Genomic DNA, 24,176 nt, shown 5'->3' on the forward strand with positions numbered 1-24,176 from the left:
CTACCTTTGTGTGGACATAATGCGGTGGAATGGCAATTTGTGTAAAGTAGATGTTTACTTGGTTTTTGTAGCGTACATATGCGAACGTTTTATGTTTTTAACCTTAAATGTTCTTCAAATTTTAATGTCATACCCGTAATGCAAAGACTAACAAAAACGCCTTTTTAATAGCTTTTGATAGCACTTTCTTCCCGTTCGTGCGGTACTCCTGTTAGTGAAGGAGCCTTTAGCCTTAGTTTGTTTATTGTTTTATATATTTAAGTGTTGGTGTTGATATTTTACTCCTTCTATAATTATATAAAACATTAAAGCTCAATACAACGTCCGTAGGCAGCTTAAATTATAGTTTTTTACCCCATCCTAACACCGTCGATGATGTAGTTTCTGAATATTCTGCTATGTGTGTTCACGTGAAAAAAAAAAGAACCAGACTGACGACTAAACTTAGGCTACTTATTGCTAACCCTGCGCGTTGGCGCAATAGAGCCGAATTCGTCACCAAAAACAACCACGTGATGGGCGATGACAAAGAAATATCTGCATTTCAGCTTGCTCTGGTGAGTTTTGTTGGTGTGTTTCATTTTGCTGCGCCTTTCGTTGACCATTGCTAAGCCAGACAATTTATATTTTTCAAGTTCTAGGCAGACGGCAATGACATGTTTATCTTCCCTCAAGGAGCCTATCAGAACATTCTTCCAACAAAACGTTCATTTAAATAGAAGGCATTGCAGCATGAGCGTACCCGTCAACATCACGCTATTAGACTGAGCGTTCTCGCACCAATTACCGTATGTCAATAATACGGTCGAAATGAAATCCTGCTTGGACATACTGCTGTGACATCTGGGGTACACACTATCTGAGTAAATCGGTACAGCGTCACAGAATTGACCTTTGTTGCGTGTTTTCAGCCCAAGTATTCCTAAACTTTGGCGTAGACACCACCGATGAAATTACTGGCGAGGTACCTGAAAACGTTAGTGCCCATTCCTTTGCTGTAAACGTGAGAGCAGCGTGAACTCTAATGTAGTTGGTATAATCTGTAGCGTAAGGATGCGTACGTGCTCTCCAAACATGTAAAAGATTGGTGGGACGAACTTGATTGATTGTTTCTTAGTTACTTACTTCGACTGATTGAGTTCTTGATTGATTGAATTATTCAAGGGACTTCACATCTGTAGAAAAATTGCGGTTTTGAGAGACGTAGTAGTGAGGAGCTCCGGATTGATTTTGACCACCTGCAGTTCTTTAACGTGCATATCAATGTCAATACAAGAGCATTTTTGTATTTTGCGCACATTGAAATGCTGCTGCCACAACCGGGGATTGAACCCCAGACCTCGAGCTCAGCAACACCACGTTGTAGACACTGCGGTACCACGGTGAGAATAAAGAAATTCCCAATGAAAGCTCGCGACTTTGCGGCATAATATTGTATGCTTGTTGAACAAATAAAGGCATTGAAATTTAAACGAACGTATAAGAATTGAAAGATATGGTTATAAGTTCTGTAGTTCCTGAGTTAAAGAGATTTTGAAGCGCAGTTTTTGCTTGAGCTATGACTGCCAAAAGTTGACTTAGACGGGCTGCGATATTGTGGTTTGTCAGCATTGCCATGCAGTTTTACCGGCGTAACTCATAGCCGGTATTTCTAGCCAGGCCGAAAACACCGAACAGTACTTGTCATGCAGTTTAGTCGTGAAGGTGGCGAAGAAATCAAATCTTCCTGGGGAAGTGAAGTAATACTTCCACATCGATTAACGCTTAGTCAGCCTCATGGCCGGCCGATCGGTAACAAAGTCGAAATAGGAATCACTGAGGATGCGACCAAGCCTTTTTGTCTTATAAATCTACATGCTTTGTTTACACGGTATGATTTTTTTCGCCGACACTCCTGTTGCACAGGCAGCAACATCACGCAGCAAAAGTCACCCTCTTTATTTGTTACCTTCTTTATCCCTTGCATTGATAAACTGGTTGTTTGAAGCATATTATTTCACAGCGGTCGTGCCCCTTTCAAACTAATTCCCTTTTCTATAGATTGTGTTTCCCTAATTGCATTCATCTATAGAGCAGTGCGCTCGTGCTCTACGGACAAACGCAAGTTCAGTAGTCAAAAATCGCGTGCCACACGACGCGAATGTTTTATCAAGCTTTGTGACAATGAAATTATGTGACAATGTCCTGAAAACACAGAGGGTTTCAGGCCACTCAAAGGATTGCGAAGGCTCTATACTTTACATGTAGTGTTCTAGCTGTTTCATGTTTCCAGGATAATAATGAGATTATATGCAACGCAGCGTCTACTTCTTTTACAAGACGAAACCCACTCGCTCGCTTTTGTATGTTCCAGAGATTATTCCTTTGATGAAGGCACTGCGCAGTACTCATGCCCAGAACCTCAGGCTATTTATTTCACTTTCGCTCGGCCGCGGATACGTAGAGTACCTCAATGCACACGTCTATATTATAAAAAGTCACCAAAGAACTCTGCCTCCACCAAGCTAGTTTTATCAGGAAATTTCAAATTACCATGAACACGTTAACAGTGACGTGAATGTGTAGTCGTCATTTGACCAAAATGATGAGCGACACGATGTTGCCAATTACGACCTTTGCTGGCTCTTTCACGTAACCACGTTTTTCACCGGAAAACAACTGCAACACACGGGCGACATAGGGCCATTATGCGGCCATTGTTATTTAAAGCCTAATACACTATGGGGAAGAAACTCAACCCACGCAAGTAAGCCTGCACATAAAACCAAACTTGAAACATACAAGCGACTTGTAGCACGAATGTGCACGTCATCCGTGGTTACATTCGCTTCTCCTTTTAATAGCAGAACTCCATTCGATAATACTCGTAAGCATGGCTACTGGCGGAGGCACCAGCGCAATAAAGGCCTCAGACTTTAAAGGGAGGTTAAAAATTGTTTCATCGATTACAAAGCACTGCTGTCCTACCTCGTATTTTTGAGTAAAAACACTAGACCAAATTTGCGTGCACGGGCATTTCAGGCTATCCTAATGTCTCGCATGCTTGAAACTTATCGCATGCAACCGCTTGCTGACGCAGCAATTAAAAACTCTTCTTCGTAAAAGCGTCACTTTTTCAAAATGCATAATGCCGAAATCTGCCATAAGAGTAGCTGAAGCAACAGTAAATATTTCTACTGAGAGGCAGACAGACACCTACGTCCGTTTCTTTTGGAGTGAGATTAGCGATCGCAATCACAAAACTGCAACACGTATTAAACCTCTGTGCACGCTAGTGATAAAATACAGTAGAGTACACAAGAGCGAATTTGGCTAAGAAAGAATCCACCAAAGCGAAGTGCGGAGATATGTTTGCTTTGCTGTTATTCAAAAGCAATTTTCACAATGTGGCTCGATTATTGGGAGCTTTCTTATAGGATATCAAGCAACAGCACAATAAGCGTTAGGTAGATTGTTGTGGCCTGACATGTGTCAACTCACCGATGCGAATGACGTCCGGTAGCGCTGCACCAATGTCGCACTGCCAAAGTAGCGGCGCTGTAGCGCCCGAGATGAAGAGCGCGAAAAGGGTTCCACGCCAGAATTTCCATCCCGCTTCAAATAAGTTCCTCCAGAGGTCCCAGGCCATGTTTGGTGGATGATGACGCAATCCAAGGTTTCTCCAGGCTACACTTCAACTGACACCACTATGATTTCGAATGTCAATAGACTTCACAGGACATACATCTATTCTTTTAAAAGAAACCACACGATAAGACACCTACGCTTGGCGACCTTATGAAATCAACACCTATTAATATACTTATGCGAAACCTTTCCAGTTCCCACACTTCCGTAGTCTTTGTTTAGGTCTGTGTTCGGAGCTTAGCGCTAATGAAGAGATTGTGGCGAACACTTACGTTCGTATTCACTGTTCGGAAGAGGGGCTCTGCAGGGGCAGCCACTAGTAAACATTCGTAGTTTCCGAAGAAAAACTTGTACGTCAAAAAAACTATGTTTTTGGTGGATTACTAGCCAGTCGTCTATGCTGGAAGAACCAACTCAATTTTATAAGCGCCTGAGCGTTCTCACCAGCTTTCACACCATTTTCTCATGGAAATACTTCATTTCATAAAAGAGATAGAAATCACTCGTGATAATAACTACCACTTTGAAACACTTACTTTTTTTCCCACTTCGTTACGGAAATAGTCGCGAGGTCAAAAGGGGCAAACTTTCTGGATATTTTCAGTGCTATTTCAATATAACCACGCATTATTTTCCATGTGAGCGCAAAATTACTTGCCCGAATAACATACCGCTGAGCTTCCGAAGTTTTTAGGCACTTTACGGAATGTTATAAATCCTTCGATTCATCCCTGTTTTTTTTTATGGAGCTTATAGCGCAGAGAGCTGCTCTGTATTTTGACGCTCAGTTACCTCATTATACCTCACTAGTATTTTAAAATGTGAACTTCGCGCGAACCTGCAAGTACTTGTTACAGCCACAAATTGCTCCTTGGTTTCAGTGCCTGGCGGCGACTCACTATGACAGGGCTTTGACAGATGCACAGTGCTCACGAAATTCTGGTTCGTTAAGTCGAATGACAACCATCTTCATCTCGAGCGCACACTCCAATGTCACACACACAAGTACCAGACACTGGTCCCATCATCGAAAACGATTGGAAGATCCATGAGCGCGCGCGGCTCCGAGCTCTCACAAACCAGTGTGCACGTGGGAAAATCCAAATGTCACCTCAGGGTCCCACTTCACCTGGTAGAAAGCTTGGCATGGTACGACAACTCGTTGCGGTAGTAGAACATAGCACCATCGGCCTATATCCAACAGCTCTAGGTGGTCTCACGAAGACAACTCCAACACCTTCAGAGCGACATCCCAGCATAAAAGTTTAGGCAAGACAAGCTCAGTTGACGTTGTCAGAGTGCGAGAAGGCTTTTCGTGGTCCTAAAAACGCCCTGCCCCATTTCAGAATGAGAGATGCTCTCTGCACGAGCACCGTAGAGATCAAGGAACCGAGCGCGAGCGCAGACCGCCGGCTACTGAGTCTTGGCCCGCAGCAGAGGGTAACGCAGCGCATCGTTTTTTCCCTCCCTAGCATGGATGACTGGGGGAAAGAAGGGGAATTGAGGTGGAGGCGAACCACCCAGCGCGCAGATTCGTAGGCGTGGCTTATAGAGAAGGCGCCAGAGAGGAGAATGCGGGAGAGCGGGATCAGGATGTGAGGAAGAGAAAGGAACCGCGCGCCTGTACGGCGCGCAAAGGCGGTGGCGCGGTCGTTATAGGGTTTCGTGCAGCGCCATCTCTGAATGCCTTTGCGCGGGCGCGTGGATCCTGCACGCCGTCTTGACCAAGAATACTCTTGAAGACGGGAGCTTGTTTGGAATGTGAAACTTTTGGCGTGGCTTGACACTGGCTTCGGTAGGTGGCCAGGTAAGGGCCACCGGTGGCAATCGTCGGCTCAGGTTGATTTGCCTAGTGCATTTCGTCACACACTGTGTCGGTTACAGAGCTCGGCGAACAGACTTACCATTGCATTTGGCACGGTCGTGTTAGTCAACCTAGGTGTTTTTATGCTGTGTTTTATGGCAGCATAGGTGCAAAAAGAGGGAATAATCTATTATGGAGCACATTCAGAAGGGGCTGGTGGACTTTCACTGATTGCCTCATCGGTTAGGCAAGTAGCAAGGAGGGTTTCAGTGTGGGTAGTTACTTCGAGTTTTTAACCGTACTATTTGCTCCTTCAATTTAAAGTAACATTTGTATCGCGTTGGTCAAAAAGGAGCACAGAAGGAATCTGGGGTTGACAGGTCATTTCTTGTGTTTACAAGATTTTAAAGAAGTGATCAAGCACCCTGCCAGCTGCATGATCCTTTAGAATGTGCGTTAAGCGCTAAGCGATAGCCTCATCTAAAGTAGATCAAGGAAGCTGATGGTGCCGTTGTGGTGGCCTTGTGAAGTCCCTTGCTGTGGCCTCTTACTGAAGTTAACGTTATATGCAACTGGAATGTACAGAACATCAGAGTTTTTCTTTCGTTACCTTAAATGCTGTTATTTGACACACTAAAGAGCATGATACAAGAAAGTTCATAATTTTAGTAATAATGAGTGAAAAATAGCGTCGCTGCTAAACAAAAAGACCATGCAGTGTCCTAGATTACGAGAACATGTTCGTCCGGGACTCCAAATTTAACGTAAAAGAAATACTGTTTTGCGGCCGAACTGATCAATCAAGTTTTCCACTACATTTAGCGCTGGACTGTTGCCAATACAGGCAACAGGCGGGGGGGGGGGGGGGACTAACGTTGTGGCTAACGCTTCGTTACTGACGAAACGTTAACCGCAAATGACCTCGTCAGGCTACGCCGCAATGTTAATCAAATAAATAAATGCAGAAGTAAAAAAAGAATGACGTGTGCACTACGATAGGTTGCCTGCTATGAATAAGTCCATTGTCAATGAAGAAAGCACATGAATATCTGTTCATTTGAAACAAAAAAAATCTTTAAAATTGGATGGCATTTGACAAAAATTTGATACGGTGAAGGGGATCTTTAAAACACATGTCATGAATCCCGAACGAGTGCGCTCGATAAAGTGAGAAAATAAGATACAGATTTTGGATATATGTAAAACAAGAAAAAAGAATGTACCGCTTTCTATGAATTAACAAAATAGGCGATGCTTATTTCGAGGTTGCCAATTCCCAGAAATAAAAACGCTGAAGTTAGCAGTTTCTTCCTAGTTTTCCGGCAATGAGTTTCAGGTCCTTCTTTGTTGTATTAAAGGAAGAACAACACTTCAATCAGTCTTCTCAAAGTGGTTCCATTCGGAATGCGCACCGTCTATCCTTCCGTCCGAGAACATCCACCACTTCTCCAGTTCTCCAGAGCCTCCTCGATAGATGATGTTCTTACACTAAACCGATAACCCATTTTTGAAGTGCACGTGACAAAGTCGGCATAGCAACGGAGACTCGTCAAACTCCGCATCAGACTCCGACAGCTCCACATACTCATTATGTCACCAATCCCAAATTAACAGGTCATCATTTCCCGGTAGTGTCAGTGACGTGTCAGTTGATCAGTTGGCCAGGTGGCTGAACCGCCTTCGTAGCTGGGCCAGCGCTTAAGATGGCGGTAATGTTGCGGTCCACAACAATTGTTTAGAACGCGACAGCATTGCTGGTCACCACACTGCGGTCGTGTTCACAACGTACCTAATTATTTCCCCCACGACCTCATTCTCAGCCTTGCTTCTCTTTCTCCTCATTCTGATCTCACTGACTGCTCCGCCTGCACCACCGTCTTGAGTTGCCTATTCGCGCGAACCCCAACCACTTAGGTCCCCACCGGATCCGGTAGAGGGCCTCCAAAACTACAATCTTATATCCATTGGTTGCTGAGGGAAAAGTAACTCATAACTCCGCTGCCAGAAACTCCACTGCCTTATGACGTCACTGTGCCTCACATTACCTTTGGCTCGGCTAAGAGGCGTTCTTAAGATACGCTCACAGAAGCGGCGAGAACGCGTGCAGAAGTCTGCTCGCGGCAAAACGTGTCCGCATTGTCATGTCCGCGTTGGCGGGCGTCTTTACTGTTGCGCATGCTGCCGCGAAAAGCACGTGTCAAATTTGCTCATAGCTGAAATCACTGTGGCATGATCAGCGATTGTACAAGGGGGCGATAATTCCTCACCGCGTTTGCCGACGTGTGTGAAACCGTCGCTCCTGATTGCTCTCCCGTATATAGTGGTGGTTAACGGCCTGTCGCAAGGAGTAGCTCCTACACCAGTTCACTCAGCTGCAGAGACGTTTTTGCGCTCAAGCGTTTTCGCACAGTGCTTTCTGTGGCCTACGGCTTGCTGCGCGCGTTTTTTCCGCCATTGTGGAGGACCTTTAGTTCTTGTGGCCGAAATGACGCGAAACTATGTGGCGGCATGACTAATTGATAAGACTAGTAGAGCTCAACGGAAGTAAAGAATACAATAATGTTTATGTAAACGCTGGAAAATTGATATTCCAGAGATGTGTACGCTGAATGGTGAAATAGGTACATGCATGATCACTCTGTAATAATACCTCATGTTTCTGGACATTTTCGCACCGTCATTAATGGGGGGGGGGGGGGGGGTATGCAACCAAAGTGCAATGACAAAAATGGAAACTATGGTATCAAAAACATTTGGAGGACGCTTAAGCTTCGCCTTTAAGAGTGGAACGCGATAGCCTTCAAACATCCCTGAATGCCCGTCAGGTCGTCAGGCTTCCCGGCAACTGCAGCTTTCTCTTTTCTCCACGTTCGCCTCTGCGTGTCGCTGCTGTTTTACGCTGCCGAGGAGGCGAGCGCCATCTGGATGGTGTATCTGCAAGTAACCTACCCGGGCGCGCCGCTGTTGGTAATATGGAGGTAGGCGAGAATGCTTAAGAAGGGGTTTGTGTTTGAGTTTCCTCGTAACAATATTACGTTTTCTCGTACATTCAAATTACAATCCGTTCCTATCACGTCTGTAGGTTGTAGTTACGTTGTACTTTACGATTTTTCTGACGGATTTCAATTTAAGAAATTCAATTAGTTCACGAACAGCTTCGGCACCACGCGACAACACTGCGGGGTCGGGGTAGTTCGGGATTACTTTCTCGGCCGCGGACGCCGGCGCCAACGCCTACACCACAACGACGCCGACGCTGGATTTTCTGCGACACATGGCCCTTAACGCTACGGCGTTAAAAAAGAAAAGCCTTATTTAGAGACGCAATCTATCTTTGCCCTTTAGCCTTCTTTAAGCGTTCCACCAAAAGTCATTTACCGGCAGCGGGTGGGAAGCAAGCGATGTTGCTCTGGGTCTGACTGGAGTGGTAATGGCGGTATGTGTAAAAACTGGCTCGCCGTCCCAGCCCTGTGCAAGTGGATGTGCATCCCAGCTGTTGAACTCCACCACTACGACTGCTGAGGGGTGTGTGCAATGCGTTATGGCTTTCGAGTAATGGCAGCAATGCTATGTTAGAGTAATGGTAGTAATGGGAGTAGTGGTAATTATGACAGCACGCCGCCGCCCCGGTGCTGCAACAACATTGAAATCAGTTGGTAGGCTGGTTATTTTCTATACGAAAGACTACGGACTGTCGTCCCTAGCCGTCGCCACGGCAGCTTGCGCAACAGTAATATTTACGCGGAAACGTATTCGGAGATAGCTACGTGCTTGGCATTGCATGCCGGCACAGAATCGCCGTATCATCAATTGTGTGGTTCGGATGCTTGTTTTCAGCTTGTTCTTTATTGAAACGTATGCTGTTCTGAATGTTGTATGCGTGATTCCAAAGAATGTATGCACTGTGCTGAGTGCTTGTAGCCTCTGCCTTGACGGGGTATGAGCAATTACATTTGGGGGTAGGAGCCATTGATGATGATAGTCTTCTGTCGACGTTACGCGACGAAGAATTCGGGGATATATGATGATTTCTTCCTCATTTACGGAAGAAATCCCACGCTGTCATTTGGCACCCTCCTTCCCGCCGTTCTCGACTCGTCGTCAGAATACGCTTGTGATGCCATCTTCATAGCAGTAGAGGCACGCCAGATTGCACGCCTGTGCCTTACCGCTTCGCAGGACAAGCAATGACTCTTCTATGACGCCCGCCACCACGATGCCCACTTCAATCCTGGTGATAGGGTCCTTCTTTGGACACCGTCACGACGAGTTGGCCTTTGCGAAAAGTTGATTTCGCCATACTCTGGCATGTGCCGGGTCTTGCGCCAAGTGACCGACGTCACATATGAAATCACGCCCCTCGATTCCACCCTGTCTCGACCTTCCACCGATGTTGTACCCGTCACCCGCCTCAAGCGATACAAATCTGTAGCCAAGTGTAGCCATCTTGTATGTTTTGTATGCCAGTGCCCGCCTTGTAAATATCCCTGTAAATATATGGTAAACCTCTTTCCCCGGAACAATATATATATATATATATATATATACATCTTTAATTTCGGGCTTTGTTCTCAATTCGCATGCAGACGAATTACATCTCTACAAGTTATATATATATATATATATATATATATATATATATATATATCATCAGCCCATATTTATGTCCACTACAGGACGCAGGCCACTCCCTCTAATCTCCAATTACACCTGTCTTGCACTAGCTGATTACAACTTGGGCCTGCAAATTTCCTAACTTCATCACACCACCTAGTTTTCTGCCTTCCTCGACTGCGCTTCTCTTCTCTTGGTATTAATTCTTTAACTCTACCCGCCGGGGTGGCTCAGTAAGCTAAGGCATTGCGCTGCTGAGCACGAGGTAGCGGGATCGAATCCAGGCCACGGCGGCCGCATTTCGATAGAGGCGAAATGCAAAAACGCCCGTGCGCTTGCGTTGTAGTGCACGCTAAAGAACCCCAGGTGGTCAAAATTAATCCGGAGCTCTCCACTATGGCTTGCCTCATAATCAGAACTGGTTTTGCACGTAAAACCCCAGAAAGAAGAAGATTCTTTAAGTCTACTGGTCCACCGGTGATCCATCCTGCGGATGGGGCGTTCGATAACGTCAAGCATACAGCAAACTTATACAGGCTAAACACGCTGGGCTGTGGTGCCAGGACGTATTACTATACCAGAGATTTCCTTTCAGAGAGAAAGCCCATCCTAAAGGTCGGGGACTAAGCCACAAACCCCTTCCCACTGGGTGGGCGCGGCACACCACAGGGCGCAGTGTTATCCCTTCTGATTTTCAATACCGCTCTAATAGGCCTTCCGCCGCTCCTCGATAACATCCCGAGGATCCGGCATGGCCTATATGCCGACGACATACGGGGCAATGGAGAACCGCTTGCAGGAAGCGGCAGACGTGGTGAGCGACTATGCTGTCATGCTGCCTTAGCTGCTCCCCCCAAAAGTGGGAGTTACTCTTGGTCTCACCGCGAAAGAAGCACGCATCCGATTCGCCCACTATCAACATACAACTGTAGGGACATACCATCGTTTCGTCTCAGAGCGTAAAGATATTGGGGATGGTTTTATTGGTAACATTGGGATGGTAACACAGTATTATTTACAAGCTTAAGAATTCAACAGTTCAAACTACCCACATGATCCGGCGAATAACAACTAAGACAAGAGGCGGACAAGCTTCGGCTTGTCCAACCCTTCGTCGTGTCTCGAATAACTTACGCTATTCCATACCCACTTCTCAACACGACGGAATTCAAGAAAATCAACATAGTGATCAGAATGGCATATAAGCAGGCGATAAGCTTGCCGATGAGTACTTCCACAGAACGCCTAATACGACTAGGAGTGCACAACACGGCGGAGGAGCTAATCCAGGCACATTTCTCCAACCAGCGAAAAAGGTTGGCGGAACGGAAGCGGAGAGGTCCATCCTCTTACGCCTGGGGCTCTCTCTCCGCTCAGCTATCCGCTGCCTCAGACTGTGAGCTTACCCATGGCATTCGGAGCAATTTCACTGTACCTCCCCTACCTCGCAACATGCAGCCAGTGCACCACGCACAGCGTAGGAAGGCCCGGGCCTCGGCCATACACAAGCAATACGGGAGTCAATCCTCTACAGCCTACACGGATGCGGGGTCTTACCCCAGACGCGCAGCTACAACAGCCACCGTAATCGTCAACAAAGAACATCGGAGCAGCATTTCGCTCACTCGAAACAATTCTCGCCAAACCGAGGAAGAGGCCGTAGTTCTCGCGCTCTCCCAAACGGAGGTTGAAGTCATAGTGACCGACTCCCAACAGGCGTGCGGCAACTTCGCTAGCGGCAGAATTCATACCCGCACACCCAGAATCATCAGTAAAAAGCCACCATCGAGATCAGTTATGATCATGTGGGCGCCAACTCATCAAGGCATTCCAGGAGGTCGCGAACCACGTGGCTCGAGATTTGACCCACCGAGCCGACGCCGAGGAATCTGAACCCGAGCGCCTGCACCCTCTAATCTCGTACCAAGACATCACCCAACACTACAAGCTAATCCGCAGAACATACGCACTTCCACACAAGTTCCTACCTAGAGAGCTGGAGCAATTCCTCCGTGCTCTACAGTTAATACATGCTCCCACCAAACCAGAAATCACCTCATAGCCCCTACACAATTCTCTCCGCAACGGCGTTTCTGCGCAGAGCCCGGGTCTCTCACGCACGTATTGTAAGGGGTTACAGATAGATACCAATATATCCTCCGAACCCTTAACACACCAACGAGCTCTGGGAGAGAGCCTTGGCCAGCTCCGACCTCGAGGATCATCAACGGCTGATTGCGAGGACCCAGGACGTGGCCCGTGCTCAAGGCATTCTGGAATGAGGACGCCTCTCCAAAACTTTATTTTCCTAATAAAGATTTTTATTCTCTTTCTCTTTCTACACCCAATCCCTTTCCCCGAAAACTCACGCCAGCGTTTTGACAGTCCTTGTCTGTAGAGATGGGTCGCTCAGGAGCGAGCCAGATCTTGTGAGCGGCTCTTTTTAAAGAGCGAGCGAGCCGTTGTTCAGTTAAAGTGAGCGGCGGTTCTTTTGGAGAAAGGGAGGCGGTTCTGTCGCGTTCAGTGAGCCGTGCCAATGCGTTCCGTCAGACGCGGGTCTCCTGCTGGGTGCGACTTCCGCGCCATCTATTAGCGGTACGAGAAAGCAAATGCCCTCCCGCCCTTCCTCGCAAGAGTCGCCTTCACCCCCTCGCCTTCGGCTGAAGAACGAAAGAACCGCCGCTCACTTACCGAACCACGGCTCCCTCGGTCTTCAAAAGAGCGGCTCAAAAGATCCGGCTCGCTCCTGAGCGCTCAGCGAGCCGCTCTTTTCGCCACGGCTCCCTCGCTCTTTAAAAGATCCATCTCGCTCCTGAGCCGCTCTTTTGAGAGCGAGGGAGCAGGAGCGAGCCTCTCTTTTGAAGAGCGAGGGAGCCGTGGTTCAGTAAGTGAGCGGCGGTTCTTTCAGAGAGAGGAAGCCGGCTGGGCTCTCTCTCGTTCACTGAGCGGGAGGAACCGTTCCTAGAGAGCGCGCAGGAACGAGCCAGATCTTTTGAGCCGCTCTTTTGAGAAGTGATTGAGCCTTGGTTCAGTAAGTGAGCGGCGGTTCTTTCGGAGTGAGGAAGCCGGTTCTCTCTCCTTGAATTAGCCGTGCCGAAGCTTTCCGTCAGAGCTGGGTCTTCTGCTGGGTTTCGAGGTTTCGATTTGTGACCGACAAATGGTGGCCGGTGTGGGCAGACTCGCGCTACTGGTACTCGCTCGCAGTTTGTGGTGTGCGCAGCAGTCCCTTTGGTTTTTTGTGCCCCCTATGGTGTGGCACCCGATGACACCGAGGGGAGAAGTAAAGAAGTCTTAATTGGCAAAGGATGCCATCGTTCATTGCCTGCTGCTGTTCGAACGATGTCTCACGACTCTCACCGATCGCACGTCGTGCGCTGGTCCAATAACACTTCGAAGATGGTCTTCCGTGTCTTTAAAAATAACAGATGAACGTACAGTTTACGTCCTGGTCTTCATTTGTGCTAATTAGTGTAGTCATGAAAATGTCGCCCATGGCATCCACTTCAGTGCATTTTCTGAGCGTGTATCATTAGCACGTAATTAAAACGAGGCCAATGATCTGTTGTGTTGTAATTGAACTTCATTTCTTTTTTTTTCTTTTTTTTTGTCCTGGCGTATGATGGCATGATCGCCAGTACCGCGCGTGCACTCAAGAGAGAAAGAAATTACTCCATCTCCCGCTAAAGGGAACATGTGTGGATGAGAAGCAGCGGGGAGATGGTTAGCTTGAGCGGGAGACGGTTTCGCGGCAGCGGCTCGACCGCTCATCGCGGCGCTGCAAAGGAGAGAGAATGAGGCGCGCGCGCTCCGTCATTTTCATACCGCGGCACTACCGTGGCCTCCCAGAGTAGTATGCAGCTGTCGCACCAGCTGTCGTGCGCGCCGCTCTGGATTCCTAGAGGAGAGACAGGGGAGCGTAGTAGAGAGAGAGGGGGAGGAGACGCGCATGCGCTGTGGGGGTGTGGGACGTCGCGGGACGGAAGGACGGACAAAGCCCCCGCCACGAGCTGCTTCGCATCTAAAGCGAAAGGTACAGTCTATTTGACACTTGGGGGAAATCTCGGAGCGCATTGCATCGGGATGCGGCGAGCGCTGGAGTCGGGTGCCGGAAGCAGCTCGAGCAGGCGCAGACGCTCGAGGCGGTTCAAGATAACGCGCCTCGAGCGTCTGCGCCTGCGCGAGCTGCTTCCGGCACCCGACTCCAGCGCTCGCCGTATCGCGATGCAATGCACTCCGAGATTTCCCCTAACTGTGAAACAGACTGTACGGGCGGCAAATTTGTGGATCTTTCGTATGATTTTTGTATCGTACTTCAAGAAATGATTTCTACATTCATTTTGCATGGCGTTACAGGTTACTCCTATTATAGTGTACGTACGTATGTGAATAAATGAAAAAAAGTTGAAAATAATGTACAATCATTTTGTGTTCCTATTTTGACAAAAGTTGACTTTAAAGTACCACAAAAACAGACAAGCTTTTGTAGTGACGATGAAGTTACATATTTATTTTTCTGAAAAAAGTACGTCGCATTCGGCCTGTCACAGTATCATAAGCATTTTATCCCCCATATCAGAAAAGCAAGTTTCATTACAACTAAAATTCACGCTTTTAATATGTGTAAAAATATTCTTTAAACATAGCGAAAATACCGATAACACGTTTATTAAGTTATGCATATTTCGTTTTTTTTCAAAGCCAGATAACTATAGAATATGCAAAACACAGGTTAAACTTTCAAGTGAACTGGTGAGCCGTTCAAATGAACCGGTTCATTTCAGTGAGCTGAGCCGTTCCGAGCCGCTCACTGAAGTGAGCCGTTTTGCCCATCCCTACTTGTCTGCGGTCACCGAGTGTGATCTATTCATGTTTGCCTGAGCGTGCTGTCACCATGCTTGTTAATTAAGTTAGCAAGCGAATGTGTCCAAGTTTATGCAGCCCATAAAACTACTATCCTTAATCCGTATACTCTACTAGTAAATTTGCTATCGCAATTGATGCTTCGCCTTTCGGGCGAAACTGCGCCTTTTTTCGTTCCATTGCTCTTTGTGCGGTCTTCAACTTGTTCCCGAGGTTCTTTGTTAACCTCCAAGTTTCTGCCCCATATGTTAGTGCCGGAAGAATGCAATGATTGTACACTTTTCTTTTCAACGACAGTGGTAAGCTTACCAAGTCAGGATTTGGCAATGCCTACCGTAAGCACTCCAATCCAATTTTATTCTTCTGTAAATTTCTTTCTGATGATCAGGGTCCCTTGTGAGTAATTGACGTGGATAAGCGTACTCCTTACCAGAATCCAGAGGCTCTTGGGACTCGGGGTAGCGTTTGGGCCGGTGATCCTTCAGCCAAAGGGATGAGCACGTCCGACAGTAAGAGCGAGAGAAAAAGGGATTAACTCTACATGTTTACAGTAGCTCAAAATATAGAAGCCCACTCCACGGGGGACCACTTTGAAAGTCTCAGCTCACTAGCACATATCACAATACGTGGGGACACACCACTGCGCCCATGGTGTCCGCTTATAAAACAGTCGTGTTCCCTAGCTGACCCGACTAGGGAACCTGACGACCTTGGTGCGGCCAATCCAAGGGATCGTTATTCTTCACAGAGCTCCGCCTCTGATGGTGCACCCTCGGAAGCAAAGAAGAGGCAATCTGGAAACAGGGGATTCACACTCCTTCCACGAAAGTCGGCGACTTGGTTTCTTGCTCTCCGTGATGGTCATTTTGACAGGGTCGGGTGAGTCAACTTCGTGCTGATCCCGGCTTCCACGAAAGGTGGCACTTGTGGTAGCTTTGTGAGCTCCTGTGTCGGGCCCCGTCGCCAGGTAGGCGGCTGCGGTTGAAGGGGGTGGCATCAGGGTAAACACCCAAACGATGCGAACTGCCGATTTGGGGCGCTTGTTTGTCTGTCACCGTCGGTGTCGTGCACTGTCGCCATCTGGGCGACGCTGATGAAAGGGCCTGCCTTTGGGTGCGGAAACAACCAATGAATGCGCCCGGCCGATTCGGGACACAACAAGGCTGACTGGCGATCCGGATTTCTTGTTCCCTTGCTAGGCTAGTTAACATTATCTTTGTCTTCTGCATATTCATCTTGAACCCAATTCTTACACTTTCTCGATTAAGGTCCTCAATAGTTTGCTGTAATTCGTCTCCATTGTTGCTGAATAGGACAATGTCATCTGCAAACCGAAGCTTGCTGAGATATTCGCCGTTGATCCTCACTCCTACGCCTTCCCAGTCTAAGAGCTTGAACACTTCTTCTAAGCATGCAGTGAATAGCATTGGAGAGATTGTGTCTCCTTGCCTGACCCCTTTCTTGATAGGTATCTTTCTACTTTTCTTGTGGAGAGCCAAGGTTGCTGTGCAATACTTGTAGACGCTTGCCAAGATATTCACGTAGGCTCCTGTACTCATTGGTTACGCAATGCCTCTATGACTGCCAGTATCTCTACTGAATCAAATGGTTTTTCATAATCTATGAAAGCCATATAGAGTGCTTGATTGGACTCCACAGATTTCTTTATTACCTGAGTGATGACATGGATAAGATCCATCCTACAATATCCCTTCCTGAATCCAGCCAGTTCTCTTGGTTGGCTGAAGTCAAGTGTTGTCCTGATTCTATTTCAGATTATCTTGGCGAATATTTTATACAATACTGAAAGCAAACTAATGGGTCTACAATTCTTCAATTCTTTACGTCTCCCTTCTTAAGAATGAGTATATTGTTGGCGTTCTTCCAGCTTTCTGGTACACTTGAAGTCGTGAGACATTGCGCATAAAGAGTCGAAAGGCTTTGAAGCATAATATCTCCTTCATATTTGATTATATCGACTGTTATTCCATCTTCTCCCGCAGCTTTTCTCCTGGTTATGTCTTTCAAGGCCCTTCTATCTTCATCAAAAGGAGCCTCTGTGTCTTGTTCATCAATACTTCGAATGAAAGTAGCTTGGCTGCCTGGGTACTTTCGCTTTAGCATAACCTAAGCCTTCGCCCTCACTGATCTGTCTACTACAGCGTCATCATAGATGACGCTGCAGTAGACCGTTGAGCTCCAGCACCTTGAATAATCATTGTTAATAAGGTCACCTTTCCCCCGCAGCACGACGCACTGCATGTAGCATACTAATACGCCATGACCTTCTACAATACCATGACAACTTTCTTTCCAACGATATAGGTACACGTTCAGAAAGTTTCTTTACGTATTAGTCTCAACGCTCAGCCTAATATTTCACATATGAAAAAATAACATTGTCAAGAGGTTAAAGAAAAGCACTATGAACATCCACATAGGCAATCAAAAATGAATAATTAGGAGAAATTTTGGACGAGGACTCATCTGTTCGGTGTTTCGCTCATTATCGCTAATTGTATCCAGCTATCAAAAGATTGTGGGCCTCATCTATCATGCTTTAAAGCCCTGCTGTCGAAGACCAATTAGGGGACAGCACATGATATAAATGATGGAGCTGTAAAGAGAAACGTTCCGATCTGTAAAAATGCACATATTACACAGATGACCAAAAGACGTATCCAGAAACTGAAAAACGTTCACGATGCACAGGATGGGCTTTCAAGCGATCTACTATAAAGGTCTTATAGGACTAATTAGAGTTTAGACTGCAACGCATTAGGTCCCAAAAGCAAAGTGAGGTACACGCAAATCATCGCTACAGAGCTATCGGCCTAGCTAATCTCCTATTGTTATTATGTGCATTCTCCGCGCTGCTGAGAAGTTTGTGCGTGGCCTCCACTACAAGAAGCGTGGTAAGCCGGCGCCTACGAACGCTGAGATTTGTTCCCTGGCTTACCGCACACCCAGTGGCATTTGCTCAGTGACCAAAGTTGGCGAGAGATTGATGTAAGAGTGGCACATACCCTGTGCAATCATGGCGCAGCTCGCTACAACGTTGGTGTGAACGGCGTTCATTGAAAATTGGCACATATCCAGTACATTCGTGGCGCAACCTGTTAAAGTATAAGGTTGCTGTCCTCGAGGAACGCCTGTGACGTTTTCTTGATTCTGGCCAGCATCGGAAACTTTTAAAGGGATCTCTTTCGTTATTTAGAGCGGCACATTAGCACTGGCACATACCTAGGGCGCTATAACGTAAAATGATTCCAAACTGTATTGATTCCAATTTCTGCAATGAGCCTTCACGATTGCTCCAAACATTTTCGGGCCACTCCTAACTTCGCCTGTCTGTCACACGACGTCACGAAAACCGTGACAGCTCCCCATCTGATATAAAGTGTGCACACTGATTCATCATCATCATCATCATCATCATCATCATCATCATCATCATCATCATCATCATCATCATCATCAGCCTATATTTTATGTCCACTGCAGGACGAAGGCCTCTCCCTGCGATCTCCAATTACCCCTGTCTTGCGCTAGCGTATTCCAACTTGCGCCTGCAAATTTCCTAACTTCATCATCCCATCTGGTTTTCTGCCGACCTCGACTGCGCTTCCCTTCTCTTGGTATCCATTCTGTAACCCTAATGGTCCACCTGTTATCCATCCTACGCATTACATGGCCTGCCCAGCTCCATTTCTTCCGCCTAATGTCAACTAGAATATCGGCTATCCCCGTTTGTTCTCTGATCCACACCACTCTCTTCCTGTCTCTTAACGTTAGTCCTAAGATTTTTCGTTCCATCGCTTTGTGCGGTCCTTAAATTGTTCTCGAGCTTCTTTGTTAACCTCCAAGTTTCTGCCCCATATGTTAGCACTGGTAGAATGCAATGATTGTACACTTTTCTTTTCAACGACAATGGTAAGCTCCCAGTCAAGATTTGGTGATGCCTGCCGTATGCACTCCAACCCAATTTTATTCTTCTGTAAATTTCTTTCTCGTGATCAGGGTCCCCTGTGAGTAATTGACCTAGATAAACGTGACTCCTTTACAGACTGTAGAGGCTGACTGGCGATCCTGAATTCTTGTTACCTTGCCAGGCTATTGAACATTATCTTTGTCTTCTGCATATTCATCTTCAACCCAATTCTTACACTTTCTCGATTAAGGTCCTCAATCATTTGTTGTAATTCGTCTCCATTGTTGCTGAATAGGACAATGTCATCGGCAAACCGAAGGTTGCTGAGATATTCGCCGTTGATCCTCACTCCTAAGCCTTCCCAGTCTAAGAGCTTGAATACTTCTTCTAAGCATGCTGTGAATAGCATTGGAGAGATTCTGTCTCCTTGCCTGACCCCTTTCTTGATAGGTATCTTTCTACTTTTCTTGTGGAGAGCCAAGGTTGCTGTGCTATACTTGTAGACGCTTGCCAAGATATTCACGTATGCCTCCTGTACTCCTTGATTACGCAATGCTTCTATGACTGCTGGTATCTCTACTGAATCGAATGCTTTTTCATAATCTGTGAAAGCCATATAGAGGTGTTCATTGTACTCCGCAGATTTCTCGATTATCTGACTGATGACATGGATATGATCCATCGTAGAATATCCCCTCCTGAAGCCAGCCTGTTCTCTTGGTTGGCTGAAGTCAAGTGTTGCCCTGATTCTATTGGAAATTATCTTGGTGAATATTTTATACAATACTGAATGCAAGCTAATGGGTCTATAATTCTTCAGTTCTTTAACGTCTCCCTTCTTATGGATTAGTATAATGTTGGCGTTCTTCCAGCTCTCTGGTACACATGAAGTTGTGAGGCATTGCGTATAAAGGGCCGCAAGCTTTTCAAGCATGATATCTCCTCCATCTTTGATTAAATCTACTGTTATTCCATCTTCTCCAGCAGCTTTTCCCCTGGTCATGTCTTTCAAGGCCCTTCTAACTTCAGCGCTAGTTATAGAAGGAGCCTCTGTATCCGGTTCATCACTATTTTGAATGGGCTGTTTTGGGCACTGTACAGGTCAGTATATAATTCTTCCGCTGCTTTTACTATGTCATCGAAATTGCTGATGATATTACCATGCTTATCTTTCAGTGCATACATCTTGCCTTGTCCTATGCCAAGATTTCTTCTTACTGATTTAATGTTGCGTCCATATTTTACGGCTTCCTCAATCTTTCCCACGTTATAATTTCGAATATCCCTTACTTTTTTCTTGTTGATTAGTTCTGACAGTTCAGCGAATTCTATCTGATCTCTTGAGCTGGACATTTTCATCTTCTGTCGTTTCTTTATTAGGTCCTTTGTTTCTTGGGAGAGCTTACCTACTGGTTGCCTTGGTGCCCTACCTCCCACTTCAATTGCTGCTTCTGAAATCAATCTAGTTACGGTTTCATTCATTACCTCTATGTTGTCTTTATCTTCCTTTTCTAAAGATGCATATTTGTTTGCAAGCACCAGCCTGAATTGGTCTGCTTTTACCCTTACTGCCTCTAGGTTGGCCTGTTTCCTCTTGACTAATTTCACTCTCTCTCTCTTCAAATTGAGAGAAATCCTAGACCTCACTAGCCTATGGTCACTGCACTTAATCTTACCTAACACTTCTACATCCTGCACTATGCTTGGATCGGCAGAGAGTATGAAATCTATTTCATTCCTTGTTTCTCCATTAGGGCTTTTCCAGGTCCACTTCCTGTTGCTGCGCTTCCTGATTATGCATGATTAAACCGCACAAAAGAAAAATAATCATTCCTGATTCGACGCCTTTTCACCATTAGCCCTCTGCTATTGGTCCAATGTTTTCTGGCTACGCCTCATTCGCCTGTCTGTCACGTGACCTCACAATACCGCGAAAACGCACCACGTCAAGGTGACGTGTACGCGAAAAAAATGCATTATTACGCCGAACAAAACTAAAAAGTTTTCTGAATAGCCACAGACTGCCCTGTTACGAAAGAAATAGAAGATGGCTGCCCGCTGTTCGCTCAGGCACTCGCTAGTCGCTCCTGCCGGTGAGCATGTATTCATTTGCGGATGATATACCTTTTTGCGTGGCAGTAAAACGTTATCGAGCCCTTTCGGCATTCATATGACATCGCTCCGCTAACTCTTCCTTGCTGAGGATCTGTTTTAGCGGCATCATTATCCCTCCGTTGCACGCCTCCGCGGTTTTCGACCAGCAGCCGCAAGCTAAGGCGAAGAGGACCAATCGGAGAAGCCGGCACCACCCTCTTCAAGCGGTTATCTATTTTCACTTTGCTGGCTCGGCCTCATCGAAACCCTCTCCACTAGAGCGTGCTCCTCGCCTCTTGTCAGCCAATTAGATAAGAAAAACCGCGGAGTGTAGACAATATTATTGGTTTTCAAAGCGAACAAAGGTGACCTCCTATAAACGAGGAGAGTGTTTGATTGGGTTGTTCAGACAACGCTGCGGGTCAGCGCCCGATGCTTGCGTCGGTAGTTACGTAAATTTGACGTCAGGGCCGGTATTTTGTAGCGATGCCTTTCCGGTAATAATGCTTTTTCGCGTTTATCGCGCTTTTTCAGTGGTCAGAGCGACGGTCCACTCGCGTTATCAACGGGATCAGCCGGCCGTGAGCGGTGGATGATAAGAATAAGTCATAAGGCATCGCTACAAAATCGCGGCCCAGGAGTTTGTAATCAAAACAGTTTGGAATCATTTTGCGATATAGCGCCCCTAGTTATCCAATCTGCGTGAACGACCTTCATTTAAGGGCAGCAGAAACACACTGCAACATGCACAGCGACACAAGTTGGCATCAAAGAGGTTCATCGAAGACGACCACATACCCGGTGTTGCAAGTCGGCATCAACGAGCATCATTGAAAGGCGGTACCTGCCCAACCCCGCATTTAGAATGACCCATGTGGGCGTGAAAGAGGTTCGTTGAGAGGGACACAACATACTCGGCGACCTTGGTTGGTCCACGGATTGATTTTTAAGCCTACTGCCTCTGCACAGCAGCCCAATGCGCTGGTCATTCAAGCACGGACTACCATTGACTCAAATTGGCGGGAAAAGGGTTAGAGACCTAAACACTCAGTTCCCGAGAAATCTCGGTAAGTATCCGCGAAGATTGATAATCACCGTAAAGGAAAAAGAAAACAGCACCATAACTTTCGCAAACACATACAAGAATGCGCAAGCTTTGCAGGCGAAACGTCAAGAAGTCAGCGAGCCAACATAGGTTTAATTAACATCGCCTCCGCGGAAACTTTACATCGCAGAGGCGCTGCGTTTTGCCTATACAGCCAATTATTAGCTTCAGGCTGCAACGACTGATGACGCTTCAGTAGACTGTTGTGCTCCAGGACCCTGGATCATCTTTACAAATAGGCCACATTTTCGCCGCCGTGCGACGCACTGCAAGTCTTATTCTATGACACGACGGCCCTTCTTTCACAACGCAGACGCTCGCAACTTTTTGTATGTCGATATGGGTGCAGCTTTAGAAAGTTTGCTTACGGATTATTCTCAACGCCCGGTCTAATTATTAACATATGATAAAGTAGGATTGTCAAGAGATTAAAGAAAGGAGGTATGAGTAGCCATATTTGCAATCCAAAATGAATAATTACAATAAATTTTGAACGAGGACTCATCTGTTCTGTGTTTCGCTCATTATCGCTAATTGTATCCAGATATCAAAAGACCGGTGGCCTCATCTATCATACTTTCAAGCCCTGCTGTCGCAGACCAATTAGGCGAGAGCGCGTGATATGAATGATAGAGCTGTAACGAGAAAAGTTCTGATCTATAAAAATGCAGATATTATAGAGATGACCAGAAGACGTATCCTGAAAAACGTTCACCAAGAGCAGGATGTGCTTTCATATGAGTTTCTACGAAGGTCTTATAGGAAGAATTGGAGTTTAGGCAGCGGTGGATGACGAGGCGCATTAGGTCCGAAAATCAGTGAGGCACACACAAACCATCGCAACAAAGATATCGGCCAAGCTATGCTCCTATTGTTATTATCTGTGTTCAGGCAGGTGTTGGTGCCTGTTAGGCAGCGCCAGCTGTTCCTCCTCTCTTAATTCATTGATGTGCTGGAAAAAAACGTTTCAAAAAGCAAAGACTATTTGGATACCATTTCTAAATGTCAGGTACGCCCAACAAAAATAAACAAAAAGAATCGTTTCTTATAATTACCCCTTCCATGTTTCTGGATGTGACAATAAATGAAAGCAATGGAGAGTGATGAAATAACGCCTTTGGGGCATCTATCAAGTGGTTCACTTGGCCACGGCCACTAGATTAAAAAAGGTTTTTTTTTTTATCCAGCGGCCGTGACTTGGCTAATGGAGCCCAAGAATACCACAAATATAAGCATCTTCTCGCAATCATATTTTTTATGCGTGCAATTAACCTTTATTGGCTTTGGCATTAGAAACCATACAAAACGCTGAACCGCATTTATTGCATGACCGATGAACCGTTTTTAAATTAAATTAGCACTCACGATGTTTTTAAATTTTAAAAAGGAACGGGCTTCTTCAACAAACTGCGACAATCATTTTGCTGCTCGACAACTAACTTCAAAATCTCACGTTCAGGTTGGCGTATCATAGCCTCAGTTGCTTTTACGCAATAAAAGCATACATGCCTAACTGAATTACATTGTTACGAGTGACTCCCTAGGAGTAAAGGAGAAGACGACGGTCGCCGGGACGTTGCGCATAATACTTTGTTGGCTTATTTGCCAAACTCTACCTGCAAATAGTCCGTGCACCAACCGCGCCTGACATCTTAGGTATATGTCGTCCTCATCACAGTATTATTTCATACAATACCTACCTAATGACGGGCTTTCTTGTGATTTTCATTAGGAATATTAAGTAATTACCAAAAAATTTGGCAGCGAAAGGGTGAAGTATTGGTTGCAATACTTTAAAGTTGCACTGCAGTCCCTCGAATGGTGCCCGAACTATACGCGAGTGCAAGATGTTGGTGCCACGCAACACGTAAGTAAACTGCTCCCGTGCAGGAAAAGAGCGCGCTGGTGGGTACTAGGTGGCTCACAACGCCGGCGATGAGGAATGTGACCAGTGGCTTGCTTGTTGCTGGTTTGCGTATATCACGTCGATGGTGCACTGAGATCTCCATGTAAGTTTACAGGTAGTGCCATTCCATCTGTCTCTCTACTCTCCTCCTCTAATCCTCCTTCTATATAGAGCAGAGCTAGCGCCCTCAAAACGTTTCAAACCTCTGAATACGCGTCTCAAAAGAAATAGGCAC

At 46.2% G+C, this 24,176-nt stretch overlaps 1 protein-coding gene across 1 annotated transcript in view; it reads right to left on the reverse strand.

The window, feature by feature from the left end:
* LOC119462343 (uncharacterized) overlaps positions 1–3,749 on the reverse strand; it is a 57,192-nt gene extending 53,443 nt beyond the window's left edge. Inside the window, exon 1 of the mRNA XM_037723686.2 lies at positions 3,481–3,749. Within this exon, the coding sequence (XP_037579614.1) occupies positions 3,481–3,628 (148 nt within the window). The 5' untranslated portion in view covers positions 3,629–3,749. The remainder of the gene's footprint in view (positions 1–3,480) is intronic.
* Positions 3,750–24,176: the final 20,427 nt, after the last annotated feature.

Source organism: Dermacentor silvarum, chromosome 8 (genome assembly GCF_013339745.2).
Source record: "Dermacentor silvarum isolate Dsil-2018 chromosome 8, BIME_Dsil_1.4, whole genome shotgun sequence".
In the NCBI taxonomy this organism is placed as follows: domain Eukaryota; kingdom Metazoa; phylum Arthropoda; class Arachnida; order Ixodida; family Ixodidae; genus Dermacentor; species Dermacentor silvarum.